Source organism: Bactrocera tryoni, chromosome 5 (genome assembly GCF_016617805.1).
Source record: "Bactrocera tryoni isolate S06 chromosome 5, CSIRO_BtryS06_freeze2, whole genome shotgun sequence".
Classification (NCBI taxonomy): domain Eukaryota; kingdom Metazoa; phylum Arthropoda; class Insecta; order Diptera; family Tephritidae; genus Bactrocera; species Bactrocera tryoni.
This window is the reverse complement of record NC_052503.1, coordinates 37927433-37947377: the sequence shown is the minus strand read 5'-3', so window position 1 is coordinate 37947377 and position 19945 is coordinate 37927433. Positions and strand designations below refer to the sequence as shown.

General features: G+C 36.8%; 1 protein-coding gene across 4 annotated transcripts in view; it reads right to left on the bottom strand.

Annotated features, from left to right (window-relative positions):
- The window catches only part of LOC120777186, a 181052-nt gene that overhangs the window by 18256 nt on the left and 142851 nt on the right, over nt 1-19945 (bottom strand). For all 4 annotated transcript variants that reach the window (XM_040108352.1, XM_040108353.1, XM_040108354.1 and 1 more), the window contains exons 5-9: nt 18497-18684; nt 17913-18016; nt 13237-13443; nt 13001-13131; nt 1826-2002 (exon numbers count right to left, since the gene is read on the bottom strand). In XM_040108352.1, coding sequence (XP_039964286.1) covers nt 1826-2002; nt 13001-13131; nt 13237-13443; nt 17913-18016; nt 18497-18684 — 807 coding nt within the window. The remainder of the gene's footprint in view (nt 1-1825; nt 2003-13000; nt 13132-13236; nt 13444-17912; nt 18017-18496; nt 18685-19945) is intronic.

The following is a 19945-nucleotide window of genomic DNA, read 5'->3' as shown; positions in this document are numbered from 1 at the left end:
GCAGGTAACTTCGAGACAATTGACATATTGGAAGAGAATATTCGGCGCGTTATAGTTGAAATACGGTGCTAATTGCTGCACCTCTTCGCGATCAATTGCCTTAAATCATTTTTAATGACAAGCCGTTATTTTATAATAAAATCAGATTCTTGGCCAGAACACTAAATTGTATAAATTTTAGATCATCTTGACAATCATATGTCTGAAAAAACACCTTTTATATTCTCACTTAAAGTTAATATTTGATACAAGTTCAGCTAAATGATAATTGTAAAGTAAATACTATGAGAAAACCACCACCAATTAGTTACCTCGATTTAGGCTATATTAAACTTTGGTAGTGTTTGGTGGAATATCTGTGGATACATTTAAAAATATTTTGATTCTAGTCGTTAATAAAGATGGTTTTCTCATCTGAAGACACAATTTCTTATTCTTCATTAAAAGCAACAGGGATTTTATTGAGTAACAGCTTAAAAACTTCAAAAGATTATTACTTTTCTAAACCTAAAATAAAGCTCAGCATCGCAGAAAGCTTATACATTTAAAGGTATTTTGTGGGTATTACTTACGACAGAATTCTCATTATACTACACATTTTATGAGCATAAGGTCTTAATCACTTTTTTGTCTTTTGATCAATGAATTTTCATTTAATAATCATCATTGAAAAATATAAAAAATGACATCTCAGATCTGCTAACAAACTGCTGCATACATTCATTAATATTTGTACGGAGTACTAGAACATCTGCGCACGAGTTCCACTTTGTTTTGCTGCGTCGCAACCATTAATATGTTATTCAATAAATTCGTGATTGAAATTTTTGGTCGACACTTTTATTAAATTTCGTGTGCAGCATATGAAAACGCTTCAAAGTGGCTCCCAACAACGTGCCCGCATAATTAAATAACGGAAATTTTACGATGCTTCAAATTTACATGTAGAAGTATGTATGCAAGGGAGTCTACGAAAGAGTGTACGGAGGTACGAAAAAGGAAAGTAAAGCAGATTTCACTGCCAACTGGTATTTTGTTTCTGCTTTTCTTAAGTTTAATGAAAATTCTCAATTTTTCTGCGCTTTGCTACCAACGCTCGCCTTTGGGTGAGTAGCTTAAATAATATCCTTTTGGTATTTCTTTAATTATAAAGCGCAGCAGCCCTACAGAATGCAAAATATTATGCGCAGAAACTTTTTTTTATTTAAAAAGAAGAGAACAAGTGAAAGCAAAATTCTCTGCTAGAAAAATCTTTTCAAATGGCTTTGCTGGCGCTGTGGAGAGCGCAAACGTGTAAGCACAAAAAGCAAAGGCGGATTATCCTTTGGGAAAAACTGGCGCTGGCATGGAATAACGCGAACATTACAAAACTGCCAAAGTGCTAAATGGAAAGGTAATTTTCAACGCAACCCGCGGAACAGCTTTGAAAATATAAATGAAATCAAACAGCTATAGCGTACTTGCAATTTTTGAAAATTTGAGAAAAAGGCAGCGCCTTTGCAATTTGCTGTTGAGCAGATTTTGTAGAAAAATTGGCATAAACTCTTACCCTGTATCATGATTTTATATAAATCGATGCTCAGACCTCATTATTTATAGCTTTCCGCTGACTAATGGTTTGAATTTTGCTTTGAAACTAGTCACTTTCTTTACTAACTTCGAATTATCTTTAACAAATTTTGTGCTTTTCATGTCTGCGCCTTTCGATAACCGGCATGCTACAGAAATCAATTTACTGGCATCAAACATATTCTAGACTTTATTGTTATGTTCTGTAAATCTTTTATTATGGTTATGTGTAGTAATTCCGCATTAATTTTCGTACCTGCACGTTATCGCATTCACTCCATGTTTTTAGACGCGGCTCAAATTTCTTATCTTTTTCGCTAGTGCTAGGCGGTGGCTTGCTGCCGATTCCTGTGTCTTGTGTGGATATCCAGACTAAATTTCCTTTCGATTGTCTCACCAGAATCATTGCGTGTTTGCCATGAGGCACCTCATGCTGCAAAGAAAGTCAAATATAATAATGGCAATAAGTTTTTTATTAGGTGGCAACACTGTTGTAACATTTAAGAGATATATTTTTGATAAACATTTCATTAATTAATTTATTTATTTATCTTTTCTCTTTTATCTTAATTTGAAACAATATTTTTAACTGTAGACTTTATTAATTTCATTCAGTTGGATATGCTATAGCCAGTAGATCTGCAAAATTTGTTCACATGTTATAGCATTGCCACATGAAGATATCAAATTGAAAACTTTTAAGGAACTCGATATTGTTTGTTCAGTTTGTATGACAGCTGTGTGCTTTAGAAATCGGATATAACAAAATTTCTTCGGATATTACAGCAACACATTCGGCTACTAGTTGTGTTTGTCAAATAAAAAAATCTCCACACATGGAGTTGATTCCGATCGTTCAGTCTGTATTGTATGGCAGCTATATGTATAACTAAGATTCCACCAGCAGCTTCTTGGAGAGCAAAGTACAAATTATTTGTGCAAAATTTCAAAACGATATTTCGTAAACTTAGTGACCAGTTCGCGTATATACGGACATTCTGACTTGGCTAAATCCGCTCAGCTCGTTATGCTGACCATTTATCTGGGTATTCGAAATAGTTTTTTTTGTATTTCTAATCAAACTTCAACTTATTTATAATGAGCTTTAATGAACCAAATATGTACCATTTTGGTCGACGATTTTTTGCCATTTTTCCGCTAGAGACATTATTCCATCAGTGCAAAACTTTTCTCGACGAGAAACTGCGACAAGTAATTCTCACAGGCCTTTTTGAAGCCAACTTTACTTTATTAAGGGAGTTCTACATTGACTTAAACAAATGGTAGTCCGATGGTGCAAGGTCAGGGCAATATGGTGGATGCATCAAAACTTCCCAGCCAAGCTCTCCCAGTTTTTGCCGAGTCATCAAAGATGTCCTGATGGAAGTCAAAGCCCTTTCTGTTGATCAGTTCTGGCCGTTTTTTTTTAGATTGCTTGCCTTAATCTCATCATGTGTTGACAGTAAAATGTAGAATCAATCGTTCGACCAGGCTGGACCAGCTCATAATGGATGACTCTTTTGCAATCCCACCAAGCACTCAGCATAATCTTTCGAGGTGTCCATCCTGGCTTAGCGACCATTTCTTGAACTTCACCATACTTGGACCATTATCTATTTCACACATTACTGTCGTACTTGATCCACTTTTCGTCTATTGTTACCATTCGCTTCATGGTTCTGTTTCATTTCGTTCCAGCAAAGAATCGCAGATGTTAATTCGGTCCATTAAATTTTTCACAGGTAATTCACGTGGTACCCAAACATTCAAAACCATTTGATGATGAATGTTAAGTTCCTTAGCGATGTTATGGCTACTTATGTGACGGTTCTGGTCAATCTTTTTCATAATTTCAACGATTTTTCCAACGATAGGTCGACCAGAACGAGGTGCATCTTTCACATCGAATTTTCCAGAACAGAAGCGAGCGAACCATTGTTGTGCTACACGAACTGATACAGCATCGTCTCCTAAAGCTTCACAAATTTCATTCGTGGCTTGCGTGGCATTCCCGTTTTTATACAAAAATTTCAAAATATAGCGAATTCCTGTGTTATTTTCACTCATTTTTGAACTGCTCTAACTTTTTCTCAACTTCCCGCATTTAATTTTTTTAGTTAAATGAAGCTTAAAATCTCACCCTTTTAACACTATATGGTTTGAATGGTACCGCTGGAGATATGCGACTGCAGCGACATCTATTCACAAAATACGAAAAGACTTTTTCGACTACCCAATATATGGTAATTATATGTACATATATTTTATAAGATCTACTACATTTTCTTCTGGATATTATAAATTTCATGGAAAACTTAATATTTCCTGTTCAGGGTAAAAAAATCATCGGTATTTTACGGAAAGCGCTTCAGTAATACTCCACCGTTTGAATAGATGAGTCGAAAAAATATACTATGACTATAAAGCTATGCAGCTACTACTTGAAAAAATATTCTATGAACTGACATCTATTGAATCAATACTTTTGAAAAAAGTACTGTTAATGGTCTTAAAAGCGAATCAAATAGAAACGAAACGAGTAAGAAACAGCTATGTTAGGGTCTGACCACATATTTAGTACTCACTGAAATATTAAAAGAGGGGAAATAAGTATTTTAGGGTGTGGGAAAAACATATTCTAGGGGCGATTCCAAGGTTTAGACCGATTTCATTTACACTGAGGTGAAATATCACTATATTTATGAATACATATACTTTTAATTTCCCAAAATATAATTCATTATTGCATATAGCTGCCATACAAATTGATCGATAAAAGCTCTTGTAAAGGTTTTTTCTATTTGTGAAAGGTATTATACTGTTTTTTGGTTTTATATAAAAGATAATATTGAATTTGAGGAAATCGTTAAATTTTGTCCAACTTTTTTAAGGCTTTGGTAAAAAGAAAAAATTTAACTAATGAATTATCAGAAACAAATATGTATGTATAAATATGACAAATATTTCAATACAAACAATAGACATGATTGCCATTTCCTAGAGGGAGTTGCTGATTGGTAAGTTCACACACATACAAAAACACATTGGGTTTCCCACGACCAAAGCAAATCTTGTCATAAATCACGCAATGATTCCACCACACTCTTCTACACATACGAAAAAAGCAAGTAGTCGTATGTAAGTTTCTCAATAATCAGCAGAAAATTCTTTTGGTGGAATTTCAATTTATTTTACTCAATAAATTTCCACAGCTAAACTCCGACACATTTCAATACACACTCACATATGTACCATATATTTTGGTCCTGTTGGCTCGCAGCAGAAAAACCATTTATCTCTAAATGATAGCTGAGCTTTTTCCAAACTGTACGACTTCATTTGTGCACCTGCAAGATTATTTGCTTTGTTCAAAATAAGTTCACAATTGCTATTCGCGTAAATACAGTGTTCCATAGATAAATGCGCCATGTTCATACGAGCTCTTTGAGTAAATAATTCGCCAGTTTTGGGTTATAAGCTTTGGGAACTTTAGTAAATACATAAATACGTTTAACAAAGCAATACTGTATAGTTCCGTATTAAATGCGCGAAATAGTGCAGTGGTATTAAGAGTCCTTTATTGCTCTTGCTATTTATGTGCATACATTTGTAACGGAAAGGAGAAACAGAGAATCGCCGTGAAATCATAAATGTCTGATAGATGCTTCGGCCAACACAGAATCGCCTAAGCGCATTGATTTGCACCGAGGCGGGCATTTCAGCAATGCGATTCGATAGTCCAAGTGCTGACTGCAATATAAATAGTTTCGTGTGCTTCGAAAGCAATTCGTAATCAGCGTGTGATTTATCTGTTTTATTACTGCTGCTGTTTTTCCAATAGTTTTTGCCAGCTGTTGAACAAAGCGATTTTGCCCTTGGCAAACTGAAAAGGCGGTGTTCGTGGGTACGAAGACGTGCGAGAGTATTGTCTTTGCGCATCACGGCAGTTTGATTCAAAGAATTTCGTGAATTATGTATAAAAAAGAAATATGATACGCATTTAGACTGCAAACTAAAGAGATTGAACTCATATTGCAGACTTTTATTTAGTGTTGCCATAACTTGAGGAGAAAGTTTTTGCACTCATATGAGATAGACCTTCTTACTTTTAAAATATTAAATTCATATACATTTTTATAACGATTTAAAAAGGTTAAAAAATGGATTTAAATAATTTTTATAAAACATGAAATTTAGGATTAAGGTCAGAAAGGGTCGGTCTTCCGACCAGATGGCGAAAAGTTTATTTGGCAATTTGTTTCTTTAAATTTTGTGTTTCCAATGGAATCAGCAGTTAAGTTAAGTTAAGTCGCAATGTTGATTCAAAATCGATGGATCTCACTTGGACAAATATTAGTGAATTGTGATACCCAAAGCTCTTACAAAAGCTCACCAAATCTTCATAGATTGGCGAATCGTTTTGGTGCTTATCACAAATTGAGGCAGTTAATATCAGTCGCAGCCGCTTCGCAGGTACGTCCAAGTTGTATTTACCAAGATATTTCAACCTCAATCTGGGGAAAGTCGGGCAATGGAGGAGAAAGTGACAAGTTCCACCTCGTCCTCCACATATATTATTTTACAAAAATCGCTCTACAAAATATTATTCGCCTTTTGGATAGTGAACAATGAGAATACCAACAATTGAGGCAAGGTTTACTTTACAAGTAGTTGTTCGGAGAACATCTTATGGTTCACTCTGTGCCAAAAGGATCTCACAGTTGCACAAGTAATGGTTGTTTAGAAGCGCTTGTCGAGCTTACTGGAGGTCCTTAGGTCGGGCGCTAGAACGCAAGAGCACTTCGGAAAACATACTCGCTTTCAATCGAATGAAATTGGGGTAAGGGTGCCCTCACCAGCAAGTTTGTCAGTCTTACAGTTTCCGGCGATTCCGCTATAAACGCCCATACAAGTCTAATATGCCATAGCTTGAAGCTATTACTAATGAGGTCATTCGGAAATTATGTGTTTACAATGGTACAAAGTGCAGGAAAACAAGGCTTATTGAAAATTATATATAATTATAAGTGTTTTGGGGAGTCTATTTTATCACGAATACAAGGATAAAACATCAAGTGAGGGAAGTTATGCTATCGGAAACTTGCTAATTGTGTGTCGCACATCCAACTCTGGAGAACATCGAAAACAGTTTCTAAATATTCTGGTGTAGGGATAAAAAACATAACAAAGGATCTCAAAAACTCTTATGAATCAACTTAACACATTTTGGTTAAAGTTTTTGAAGTTTGTAGATTTGCTTCAAAACACCTGAATTTTTTGCAAGAACGATATGGTAACTTTATGTAGTGATCCGATCTAAAAAATTTCTACGGTGATTCTATCATTGCTTTTTACAAATTATATTCGTCAGAAAAAGCACTTGAGTACATATAAGCGTTTGATTCCGATTGTTCAGTTTGTTTGGCAGCTTATGATATAGTGACTTGATCTGAGCAATTTCTCAGGATATTGTACAGTTGCTTAGCACAATAATCCAATCCAAATTTCGTGATGATACCCCGTCCAGTAAAAAAGTTTCTACCATAAAACTTGATCGTCCAGTTTGTAGTGCATCTATGTATATGCTGTATATACGTATAAGATTTTTTCATAGCGACGCTACAAAAGTAGACCAAAAGGGACATTGACATTTCTCCTTAGTAAGATTTGACATTTTATTATGGAAAGATATACGATCCTAAAACGACCGAAATTAATAAAATTGACTTGACAGGGGCTTCAACTTTAAAGGCGCCACGCCCAGTTAATGTTCGTCATAATCGTCCTGTCAGATCAACAATTGGGCGTCTAGTGGAAAATTTGAATCCACATTCACAGTACAAAATATTCCCGTGCCAGTGAGACAAAAAAGTGCTTGTAGTGTGGAGAATATTTCTGCCGCTAGCGCATCAACTGAGGAAGACCCCAATCAATCTCTCACACGTCGTGGGAAGAAGACCAAACGTACTCCATGAGTCACCGCTGCATCCCGAAAAAAATATGTATGGTGGGGTTTATAGGCCGGCCGCGTCATTGGGCTGTATTGCCTATCGTTACCGCTCACTGATGACTGAATATTTTTAGTCCGAATTGGATAGGCTTGGTTCCAAAAAGACGGCGCCACAAGCCACCCAGCGAGTGTCACTATCGATTTATTGAAAACCAAGTTTGGTGAACGTGAAATGGCCCAGTCTATTGACAGCCTCGGTCGTGCGATTTGACGACGTTAAATCATTTCCTGTGGGGCTACGTCAGCTCTATGTCAATGCCAACAAGCCAGCGATGGATGATAAACTTCATACGAATATCGAAAGTTAAATTGCAGCAGTATCGGCCGATTTATGCTTCGAAACAGTCGAAAATTGGGTCTTCTTGGGTGGACTCCTGCAAGAGTGTCCGTGGTGGCCATACAAAAGAAAACGGGCTCCATACATAACGACATTGAATGTACTTTCACAGGAATAAAGAATTGCATGGTTATCGCAAACCCATAATAATAAGGAATTCTTCCACTCAATATCTTTACCTTGAACTTCTGGACATGATTAGGTGAATAGGTGTAGTGGTAACAGAAGTTCCAAGCAGCAGAATATTGCATGCGGATGTGCATAAAAGAAAGCCAGATAAATTATTTTAAAAATACTACTTTAAATTTATTTGACCTTTCCTCTATGCTACACCTTTCATCAAATTAGGTGGAAAGGTCAAAGAATGCAACTAATTTAATTTCACTACCTCTGACCATTTATGCACAAAACTGCCGTTATTTTCGTTGACGAAGGTTGACCACACCGAGAAAAGTTAATGATATACTTATCAGAGGGAAGACCTACATAAATGAACTGAAAATATAAGAAAAGCAACAACAATGTTTAAACACGTCATTTTTAATGACTAAATTGTTGTTGGAAATCTAAGAATGTTGCGCTAATGTACTTGTTGTTTTTTATACAAAGTACACCCATACAAACCGACCAACTTTGTGCGGACAAGGACATGACAGGCAACTTAATCAAATAAAATGAAGAGGCAATTTGAGGAGCGAAATGACATCAAAATGATAGATGATAACAGTGAGTAGAAGCGGAATAATGTTGCGCTTTGAAAGGCTCTCATTGAATTGACAGTAAAAGAAACATGATACATTTGAAAAAGAAAATGCAAAATGAAGAAAATTACAATGAAATGTAATTAAAATGCTAAAAAAGCGGAGGAGAAGCAAAACAAGAGTGGAGGCTAGCTAGACAGCTTTGTAAATTCCATTTCTTTAAAATTTTCAACTGTGGGTGAGATTTATATAAAACATGCGCAGGTATGATAGACAAGTAAGAGTAATGTTCCATACAGTTTCAAAAGAAATATTTCAAAGTGATATGAACTTATGTACGTTATGTATGTATGATATATGTAAAGCAACTGGAGTCCTTACTGGCGGTTGAGAGCTGGTAAGGATGCCTCTGTTGAGCAGCTATTAAAAAAATGTTGGAAACGGATTTCTAAATGGAAAACTATGCTCTCTTTCCTCGCAGAATAATTAAAATTCTAACGAGTAGTTCGACCAGTCTTTGTGTAGTATATACCGATTTCTAGGTCCTGGTTGCCTTATCATTCGTATCATGTGGATATTTTGAGAAAATTTTCATTTATGCCTCAACATTATCTTCTTGCCAGAAGTGGAGGCCATCTGAACTTCATTACGAAACCTTAGAACTCACCAGTATACAGGTATAAAGTCGAGCGTTTTGGAAATATATTAGGATATGAAGATCAGGAGAAATATAACACAGATGTAATGCAAATTAGGCAGGAGCATACAACGTAATTCGAAAGATATAGCTATTGAATTTCATTAAGATTTATTACATATTGACCTATAGCTGCGGTATAAAGTCAATCGATATTTCAGAAAAATATAATATATTCCATCGGGGTGAGGAACCTATTCACATAGGACCCACTTCAAGAAACGTTCCAGACATAACACTATACGCAAGTTGACAGCAAGTTTACAACATTGACAGAAAACTGAAAGGTGCTAAGCACACCGTCGTTCTCTGACCATAGGTACATCTACAACTCCATTAGATCGGAAGTATAGATCAGAAACGAGGTTGGGAGAAATACAAGGAATTCAAACTGGGATCTCTACTGGCAGATACTATTTCGCAAGAGTCTTAGACCTTGCGTGTATAACTCACATGAAGAGCTTGGAAAGAGCGTGACTGTATTCACGAATGCCTTAAATACAGCTCTTCACTATGCATGCCCTACGTTGTGCTTAAGGACAAAAAAAGGGCCCCCTTTCTGAAACAAGGAGCTTGGATCTTGCAGACTCAAAGTACGGTAATGTTTCAACTGTACTTATTGAACTGGGACTTATTGTACGACTTGGCGCATTTTATGGCGATATATTAAATTGAAAGCTTACAAAATACAGCTTTTGCTAGAACTGAAGCCGCTGGACCTTCCCAAGCTACATCGCTTCGTTCTATAGGCTCTTGAAAAGTTCGAAGAAGATCCGACTTTTACGAACCAAATTTTGTTCAGCGATGGGGCCCATTTCTGGCTTAATGGGTATGTAAACAAACAAAATTTACGCATTTGGGATGAAGCACAAGCTGAAAAAATTCAAGAACTGCCATTTCATTTAGGAAAAGAAACGGTTCGGTGGGGTTTGTGGGGCGGTGCAAACATTAGTCCACATTTCTTTAAAAATTATGAGATTGGGAACGGAACCGTTAATGGCGACCATCATCACATCATGATTTAATGCCTGAAATTGAAGTGGGGATATGTAAAGTCTAAAGTCTCTGCGAACAATCCTGTTTCGATTCAGTCATTGGAGTAAAATAGCACGCGTGTCATTCGCCAGTTACCAGTCGAAATGTTCAAACGAGTCATTAAAAATTGGACTCAACGGATGGACTATCTGAGACGTAGCCGCGCCCAATACTTGAAAGAAATAATCTTCAAAAAATAAATGCCAAAGAATGTTCTTTCGAATGATAATAAACATTTCCCATTAATTTTGAAGTTTCGGTGTTTTTTCTTTAAACAAGTAGGGACCTTCGAAATGGATCACCCTATATTATATATATATAAGTGTAATATGTACGTATACTGCCGAAATGAAGGCATCATATAGCATTGTTGTGCAAGAGTGCTCCCTATTTTCAGCCACTTGTAGCGCGTTTGTTTACACTCCCATTAAATACATCCTAACTCAATAGCCATCACTCATACCTACCATATGTACAAAGAGACAAATCTTTGGACAGATATTTTGCTTTACGGTGTCAGTTGTGAGAAAAACTCTGACGTTTACTAAACTCATTAACGCTCTACATGAACATGAGTAAACGGAGGGCTTTGCTATGCCACCGCAGATACTCAACTGCGAACGAGGCGAAGGCAAAGGTGGGCTACACTTCGGAGAAATTAAAGAAAATGTCTTGCTAATGTGATTGTGAGCTTTAGCCGACATTAAGTTGGAAAGGAGTCAAGCACTCGTTAAACTTCTCTTTATGTTCTGTGCGCCCATTCGTTTATTTACTTACTCATTTACTTTTTGTGTTAAATACAGACAACGAACGGCCTTATAACCTTATTTTACCGACAGAAAATTTGTATGTGCGACCGTTCATGTAAGTCTGTGGGATTATAGAATCTTCTGCAAACAGCAAAAACATGACTGTCTGTATTTGTGTGTTGTTCTATTTAACTCTGACCTGGTATTACTGGACTGTGAACTGAAAATAGCAGCGAACACTTGGCCATGATGCTATATTGGGCACAGCTGGATAGCACATGAGGAAAATCCTCAATCTCATTATTTGAAAAATTATTTGCTTTGAATGAAAATGGGCACACAAGTAAGACATACGAGTAAGTATTTATAGAAACATTGGATATAAACATGGAAGCCAAGAAATGACGAAGATAGAAATATAAATTTAAGCTTTGATGGAGGTCATTAAATTTTGCACACCTGAGCGTATACGTGATCTTATAGTATATGTAGAGTGGCCAAAAAGGCTCAGCTAATGCCTAGTTGTAAAGTTGCAAAGGCTCGATTCGGACAAAAGTGATTATTTAATTTCAGAGTATTTAATTTTATTAAATTCATTACAGTATTCGCATTTCAGCGAGCCTTATCTAAGCACATTAATAATATATTGGGTAGTCGAAAAAGTCTTTTCGTATTTTGTCAATAGATGTCGTTGCGGTCGTATATCTCCAGTGCTACCAATCACATTGTGTCATACCATATAGTGTTGGAAAGGTGAGATTTTAAACGTCATTTAACCAAAAACAAATTATTTTTGGGGAAGTTGAAAAAAAGTTACAGCTCTTCAAAAATGAGTGAAAATAATGAAGAAATTCGCTGTATTTTGAAATTTTTGTACATAAAAAGGGAAGAATGCCACGCAAATCACTAATGAAATTTACGAAGTTCACAGAGACGATGCTGTATCAGTTCGTGTAGCACAACTATGGTTCGCTCGCTTCCGTTCTGGAAATTTCGATTAAACTGATGAAAGTTTTACACTGTTGGAAAGATGTCTCTAGCGAAAAAATGGCAAGAAGTGGTCGATCGAAACAAATGTGTACCGTTTATTTATTTATTAGTATAAACACAAAAAAAAAATAAATTAAAATTTCATTAGAAATACGAAAAGACTTTTTCGACTACTCAATATTTTTGTCCTTCATCAAAATTTCTGCTTATACGAGTATTTCAGTTAAAATATTCTACTCGTATAGCTGCCTGTCTAAATCTCTCAAAATATTTCCTTACCGACCACTACCTTTAAGTGCCTTTTCCATTTATTTGACACTCTTGATCGTTAGTCAGAGCACCGAGTGGCGTTCATTACATTGAGTGCTTTTCGAGATTTCCGTGCTCAATTTTTCCGCTGTTTGACTTTCGCGTACCGTCTCCGTGCCTCAATGCGCACTTTTGTTCTTCTTTGAATGTGGTTTCTCTATGCATTTCACGTATTTGCTAACACGCTTTCGAGGTTTATTCGAAAAAAATATTGTAAGATTTTATTTTTTCGCTTTTTCTCACCGGAAGTTTTGTTTGCTATGGTAACAAAAAAGCGCTCGAAATCCATTGAAAATGATTGTCTGAGTCGAATTAAAATAAATTTGTATGCTTCGCCTGGTGATGGCCATGCATTCACTGCAAAGTGGTTCGCTAGTCCGTCGATGCTGTGCCAGTGAAGGTGGCAATGCTGGTGGTGGAGTTCCATCACACGCTGTGAGTGATTATGTAAATCAAAATGCTTTTATAGCTTCATCAAACTCTTGTCTTCCAATCAGAAGTACTGATTAGGAATTTCACGCTAAATTGCATGCTTAATTGCTTTAATTGAGTATATTGGATTCGGTATACGGATATCATATTCGATTTGCAATACACACTCACCTGTCGAACGGCGTAGTAGCAGGTCAGATTGCGCGGATAAATCCCGGGGAAGTTGGGCGATTGCAGGCGGCACGCTTTCCTGTCGCAATCGCTGAAAATGCGTGAACAGTATGTGCCCGGTATGAGATCGCCTGTGGGGGGGTAGAAATTAGAACAACAACGATATTATTTAATTAAAGATTTGAAAACAAAAACAAAATTTTTTTATTAATATTGTGCGAAAGTTTCTTACTCACCCAGATAGTACTTTGGCTCCGTGTAGTTGAGTGCGTCCTTTTCCACAGCTGGCTGCAGCGAGTTCATAAAAGTCTTATTATTGGCATAGGCGCTGAACAAGCTGAAATCCTGGCCATAGCGGTCCGAATGTGCGCCGCTGGAATTTGTGAAATCTTCGATTGCATTTTGATTCTGAAAACTGCTGCGATTATACCACTGCCGTAGTTCTGTAAAGGGAGTACGTGGGATATGAAATGAGTAAGGAGTTCGATAAAGCTAGGGAAAAACTGTTCGTGTCATATATGCACAACGCGCTCATATACATACACGAATAGTTTTTAGCACTTAGTCGTTAGTTAAAGCAAATTCTTAATATTTCTTTTCTGCGTAAATAATTTAGTATTTAAGCCGACTTCTTGTAGAATGAAATCAATTTGGCAAATGCTGCGAGATTTTATCAGTTGGCAAAGTGCTTTCCGGCAATAGCACATTGCATTCTCCTTCATAAAGTGATGTGAATGTGTATTTGTGTAATTAAGTGAAGTTTGGAGCCTTTTTGCTGAAATATTCGGACCATTCTTTCTTCCAAATTTTAGTTAACAAAATTTTAGAATGTTCTTAGTAGAAAATGCACCTGATAAAGTTTTCACAAGTGATGGGATGTAGTCTTGTTCAACTAACGGTTGTGTGTATTATCCAAAACAAATTGGAATATAGTGCTCAAAAATGTTACTGAACGAAATATAAATTGTAATATGTAAACTTCACGATTTGCAGACTTAGGTAGGATCATCTGTGGTTGGAAAAATTGTGAAAATGTTGACGGCGCCTTCCCCATAATAAGTACAATATATGTACATATCACTCCAAGGTAAATTGACCGAATTCGCTTAAGACAAATATTTTCGATATACATTCCGACTGTGTGAAAATGGGTTAAGTCAGATATAAATCGGGCCTATCATATCATGGTTATGCTGAAAACTATTAAAGGTGCAATAACTAAATGAAAAAAAGAGCCATTAGCATTAAATTTCATAACAAAGGTGTCAGAAAGGTTTCATAGGAGCCGGTATCAAAATTGGAACTTGTGCCTGACTCTCTATTTTGGGTAAAATCTCAGTATCTACTCGACAAACTTCAATCAAATTCAGTACCTAACATATTCCTGACATTTCTATATAACGATGTGATTATGGGTGGAATTGAACCACAACCACTCCTCCTTTCCGTATAATAAAATTTTAAATTCCATATGATTCTTCCGCTTTACAATATACAAATCAAGCACCAATGAATATATTGCGATAAAGCTTTGCATAAAAAATGATTTTGTGATCTGCTATTTCAAATCTAAAGTAGGTCATAATCAGATCATAGTTTTTCAAGCCGAATATATGGATCTTAGTGCCAGTCTGATAAAGATATATATAAAGATTTTCTGTGGATTCGAAAATTAACACTATCCGTAGTCCCTATATACCCAATGTAAATATTTTATATTATATAATATAAAATGTGATGTTTGGTCAAATAACCGGTCACAAGCGTCGATCGATGAGACGGTGCATTATCGTGCAAGAAGATAGCTCTTTAAATTTTATTCAGATAACCCACATATTGGCCGATATATGCAGTTAAAGTCACCTGGAAGTTCGAAAATCTTCATACAAGGTGGTTTCCAAAGTAAACAAGACTTTAAAACAAAAACAGAGAACAAATGGTTTTTCGCCAAAATCAATTTATTTTATTCAAAATAGTCTTCTTCTGCTTCAATACAGCTTTTTGCACGTTCCAAAAGCATGTCGAATGAGTGTTTTAGCTCGTTGGCCGGTATGGCCGCCAGTCTCTACGTCTGCATAACGCTTTCCTTTCATGGCCAAATGCATTTTTCCGAAAAGGAGGAAGTGGTTAAAATGTGATTTTAGGTCAAATAATCGGTCAAATGTCGTCGATCGATGAGACGTTGCGCATTGTTTGTGCGGAACAAAGCCAACTTTCATCTTCGCGATATTCGGGCCGAACACGTCGAATACGGCGCACCAAACGCTTCAAAACTCCATGGTAGAATACCGTAATCACGTTTTAACCGGGTGGGACAAATTCTTTGTAGACAATACACTTGAAATCATAAAAACAAATCAGCATTGTCTTCACTTTTGACTTCCCCATGCGCGATTTTTTCGGTTTCGGCTCGTCCGGTGCCTTTCATTTAGAACTCTGAAAATTTGCACATGCTGCTTATTTGGCGGAACTGCCGATATCGGGCAACTAAAGCATACAGCTGCAATACAAGCTGAATGATCGAAATGAAGTAGTTGTGTGGAAAACTTTTTCATTTGATGAGATATCTTTACGAAATTTGACAGAGATTATTATCTAAGGACTTAAGGGGCTACATGGGTTAACGGGTTTCAAAAATCGATTGTCTTATTAAATTCTACAAGATCTTTAGAATATTTTCCTAAATTTTCAAGTTGATTTGAGTAATAGTCTCGGAGATACACAACTTGTGCGCTTGAGGTTAGCTCGACAAAGTGCGCCGTCTTTAAACGCGTTTTTCTCGAAATCGTGTTTTTGATGTCGGTTGCAAGATTTCTCGAGAACTACTCAACCGATCTTCATGAAATTTAATGTCGCGAAATTTTCACTGAATTTGAAATTTTTTTGTAATAACGTCTGCCAAAAATCCTACTTTCAGTTTTTTTCCTTCGTTCAGGTTCTAAGTTACGGTTTTAACTAAAGCGCGTATTTTTGCACTTTAGATGATCCTGTAAGGAGTTATCTGGGTGCATATTTTTCCGAGAGGTCACCTGAAATGGCGTCGCAATTGCCGAGTTTAAAATATTTTTTTTCCAAAAATTTCAGAATTTTCTTGTTAATAAAAAAACGAATAAAATATTTAATTTTTTATATGAGACAAAAAATTGTTGATATTTGGTTGTTTTTTACCCCAGGAAACCCATATAACCCCTTGATGTAATCGCAGAAGAAATTGTTCAGATCAGATCAGTAGTGCATACAACTGCCCTACAAACTGAACGATCGGTATCAAGTTCTTGTAAGAATTCTTTGTATTTGTGAGGATTTTATTACCTTCGTTTAATGTTTTTCTTCGTCTTTGATTCAAAAAGATTTGGTTTTACTACTGTGATCAAATTGAAAGGAGATTTTTTAATTTATACTTCACATGTTTTTCGAAACTGTTAATTTTTTCTGTAAGTTGGTAGTACTGTTAATGACATCTATGCTAAATTTCACGTCAAAATATTCATTAGTATTTGAGATACGCGTCATTTTGTGAAGCTCTAAAAGTGAATTCTTTGATTTTTAGTATGTCTGCGATAATACACCATCTCATGCTGCATTGGTTATTGGTGATCATTTCGCCACATCTTCAAGTAATATCGTGCCGCAACCAATGCATTCGCCTGATTTACCTTCGTGTAACTTCTGGCTATTCAGCAAAATCACATGACCACTCCGAGAACGCCGTTTTGACTCAAATGAGAATATAAAAGCTGAATCGAAGAAGGCTCTGATGGCCATCACGACGGAGGATTTTTCCAATGCTATGATGACTAGAAAATTCGTAAGTGCATTGCAGCGTGAGGGGACTACTTTGAAGGAGATGAAATTGGCAAAATTCACCTTTCAATTTGATCACAGTAGTAAAGTAAGTCAGCTTTATATACCAAAACGATTTCCAAATTTCTTTACAGTTTTCTTTAACCTCTAAACTTCGTGTAAAATCTAACCCTAGTTAACCATGTCTTGGCATGACTTTGGCTCCTTGCAGTTTTTTTGACTTCGAAATGGAGGACTTATCGATAAATGGTTGACATTACGACACATATCTAGCGTGATTAAGCATAATTAGTAGTATTGATAATGACTCTTAGGTTTTTCTAAACTTGCTGCCAAAATCTTTATTTCAGATATGATATCGCCAACTGTTGTTAGTGGTTCTCAAAGACTTGGCTTATTAGAATCGACTCAAAACTTCGTCTTCGCCTAACGTTTGGTAAAAAAAAAAACTAGAAAGTAAAATATTTACTTTTCTCCCATATAAACATGGTAAATCAGCAATTTTGCTTCATTTTTGGAACTCAAGTTTAAGCACTCTAATACTATAATAAACTATACACACGTACACACTTGTTATTACTAACTATGAACATAGCAAAACGAAAATATATTTCTATGAAAAATAAAACGAAATATTTTCTATGAAAAAGTTTGTCGTCCTGTTTACCAACTATCAACGCTTTTCGTTTTTCTGTAGCCCAAATATGTTGTTAAAAGTTACGCATTTTAAAAGTTTCACTATTTTCAACTTTTGTTAGTTATTTGAGTGTTTTTTTTTTTTTGGAAAGTGTGTGTTTGAGTGTGTGGGTACGTGCTGTGATACAGTGTTTCCCCAACTGAATGTATTAGGTTTATTTTAATTTTTTTGTTAATCTCAGTGTTTGCTTATTTCAAATCCATTTAACCCATAGAGACCCACGCAGCCAAGCAGCGAAGTGGAGAAAAGTTCACTGGAGAAATACAGTGGAGAGGAAGCAAAACAATGCAGGAAGCGCAGACGGATGAGAAGCAGCTGAGCGTTAGTGAGTGGGCCGCTATGTCGGTTGTTGGGTGGCGACGCAGACGACAAAGTGTTCATATTATTGCTGTTGCATTTGTTTCTATTTACCTTCGAGCTTGATGCCGCCATAGCGCGTCACCGAACTGTCCTTCGACAGAACCTTGTATCTGATGCGAAAGTCGAAATTGTAGCCGCTCTGGTCCCGCGCCAGCCTGCGACAAACGGATGCAGCGACAGCGTCAGTTGGGTAGTATGCCAATGGGCCGTGTAGCGTACGGGGATTTGCAGTGGCGTCGGTTCATGTGGTGGTGGTAGCAACAACGTTGGCATTGTCCGTGGCGCAGATATGGAAATAAGAGAATGAAAATGGCAAAGAATTGAATGGAATTCGAACAAAAAACAGCTTAGTTACAATAGTAAGAAAATGAATGGAGGCAGATGAAAATGAAATGCAACGAAATGAAATGCAATCTAGTAACTGGTAGTTCCCTGCTTGTTCGGATTGTTAGCGAAAAGTTTTTAGTACAAATTAGTGTTGCATTTGTAATTTCAATTTGTCTCATTGCAAATGATTTCAAGTACATTAAATGAAAAGTGAGAGAACGAGAAAGAGAGCGCGGTAGATGTCGCTAAAGGCGTGCGTATAGGGAAATTAACATGAGTCGTAAAAAAAAGGGAAAAGGTGTACTTACTTATTTAATTTGATAGTGAAAATTAGTGATCTGGTTTCGCTGTAGAATAGCACTGGACCCCAGGATGTGCCGCACCACATGCCACCGATGGGAGTGCGCGCCGACTCGGCGATTTGCATGTAACCATCCGGACAACCGTCGTGCAGATACGAGGTGAAGCGTCCAATTGTGAAGCTATCAAGTGTTACCTGCAAAACAAAGCATGTGAGTCAACATAAATTAGATGAAGGTGTGCGTAAAGTAGTTTTAGCCATTTAGGCTGAATGGTGTACGACTAAACTAAGCTGCCGTATAGAACATGTAGGAAGTAAACGTGGTCCACTTTTGCAGGCTTTTTACTGCAGCTGAGAAGAAATAAGTCTAACAAAAAATTAGTTTTAATTTTATGTGACATGTAAGAAGAGTTTTGATCGACTATAAATTAAAACCAGGAAAATTACCTTAAGTGAATATGTAAGAAGAAGAAAATTCTCATAAAATCTGACAGACAGCAAGAGGAGAATATGGATAACGCATCGAGGAAATGCTCTAGTCGACCAGAACTCTTCTTATTCCAAGTCATGTGTTCGTTATGGGTTAGGTTAGGTTTGATCGCCGATTTAAAGATCGCACATGGACTACTATATGCAGGCCTTTATGTTGCCATAAAAATAGAACTCCTGTAATTCGAACTTAAAAGGGACTAAAGCGACTTATGGCCATTAAAAATTTGCTCATCTCTTTAATTCCTACTCCACACCAGTTCGGTGGAACCTCTGGAAGTGTGAGTTCCCAACTGTTTAAGGTGCGCAAACGCAGGACAATCAAGAAGGAAGTGTTCTGATGATTCCACCTCGTCGTCTATACAGCTCCAGCAGCTGCTAAGATCCTCAAACCTTGTAGCATAGACTCCGATAGGTCAATGGCGTGTTAGAACACATTCCAAATAGGGAGAACAAAGAACTCACTGAATCTGTTATGATTGACCTTTGGACAAAAGGATCTTGCAATGATCCCAGTCATCCAGTGCACACAGAACACGGAGAGTAGTGAGCTCCGATCCGTTCCTATTCTACTGATAGCTGGGGTAGGGTGCCTCTCCTTTGTTGTCTTATAAGCTTTACAGTCACCAACGATTCCCCTATAGCCTCGCATTCACACTAGTATCATTACAAAGTGACTCGCTGTCATTGATAACGAGGTAAGGTACATCTTAATCAGCTTTCAACGCACCGTTAGTGGGCTCAAGGCTAGTATACAGTGATCATTCAGAAAGTGAAGTAAAAGTGAAGTTGATAGAGAATTTCAGGCAATATACTCCTCCACCAACCTTCCTCCCCAATCGTAAAGAAGCTCACTAATTTATTAACCAGCCTTCAATGCATCGTAAGTGAGTTCAAGGCTAGTATAGTCGTCCTGCTATGAGGTTGGATATTCAGAATGCCAGAAACTGAAGTTGATATAGAGTTC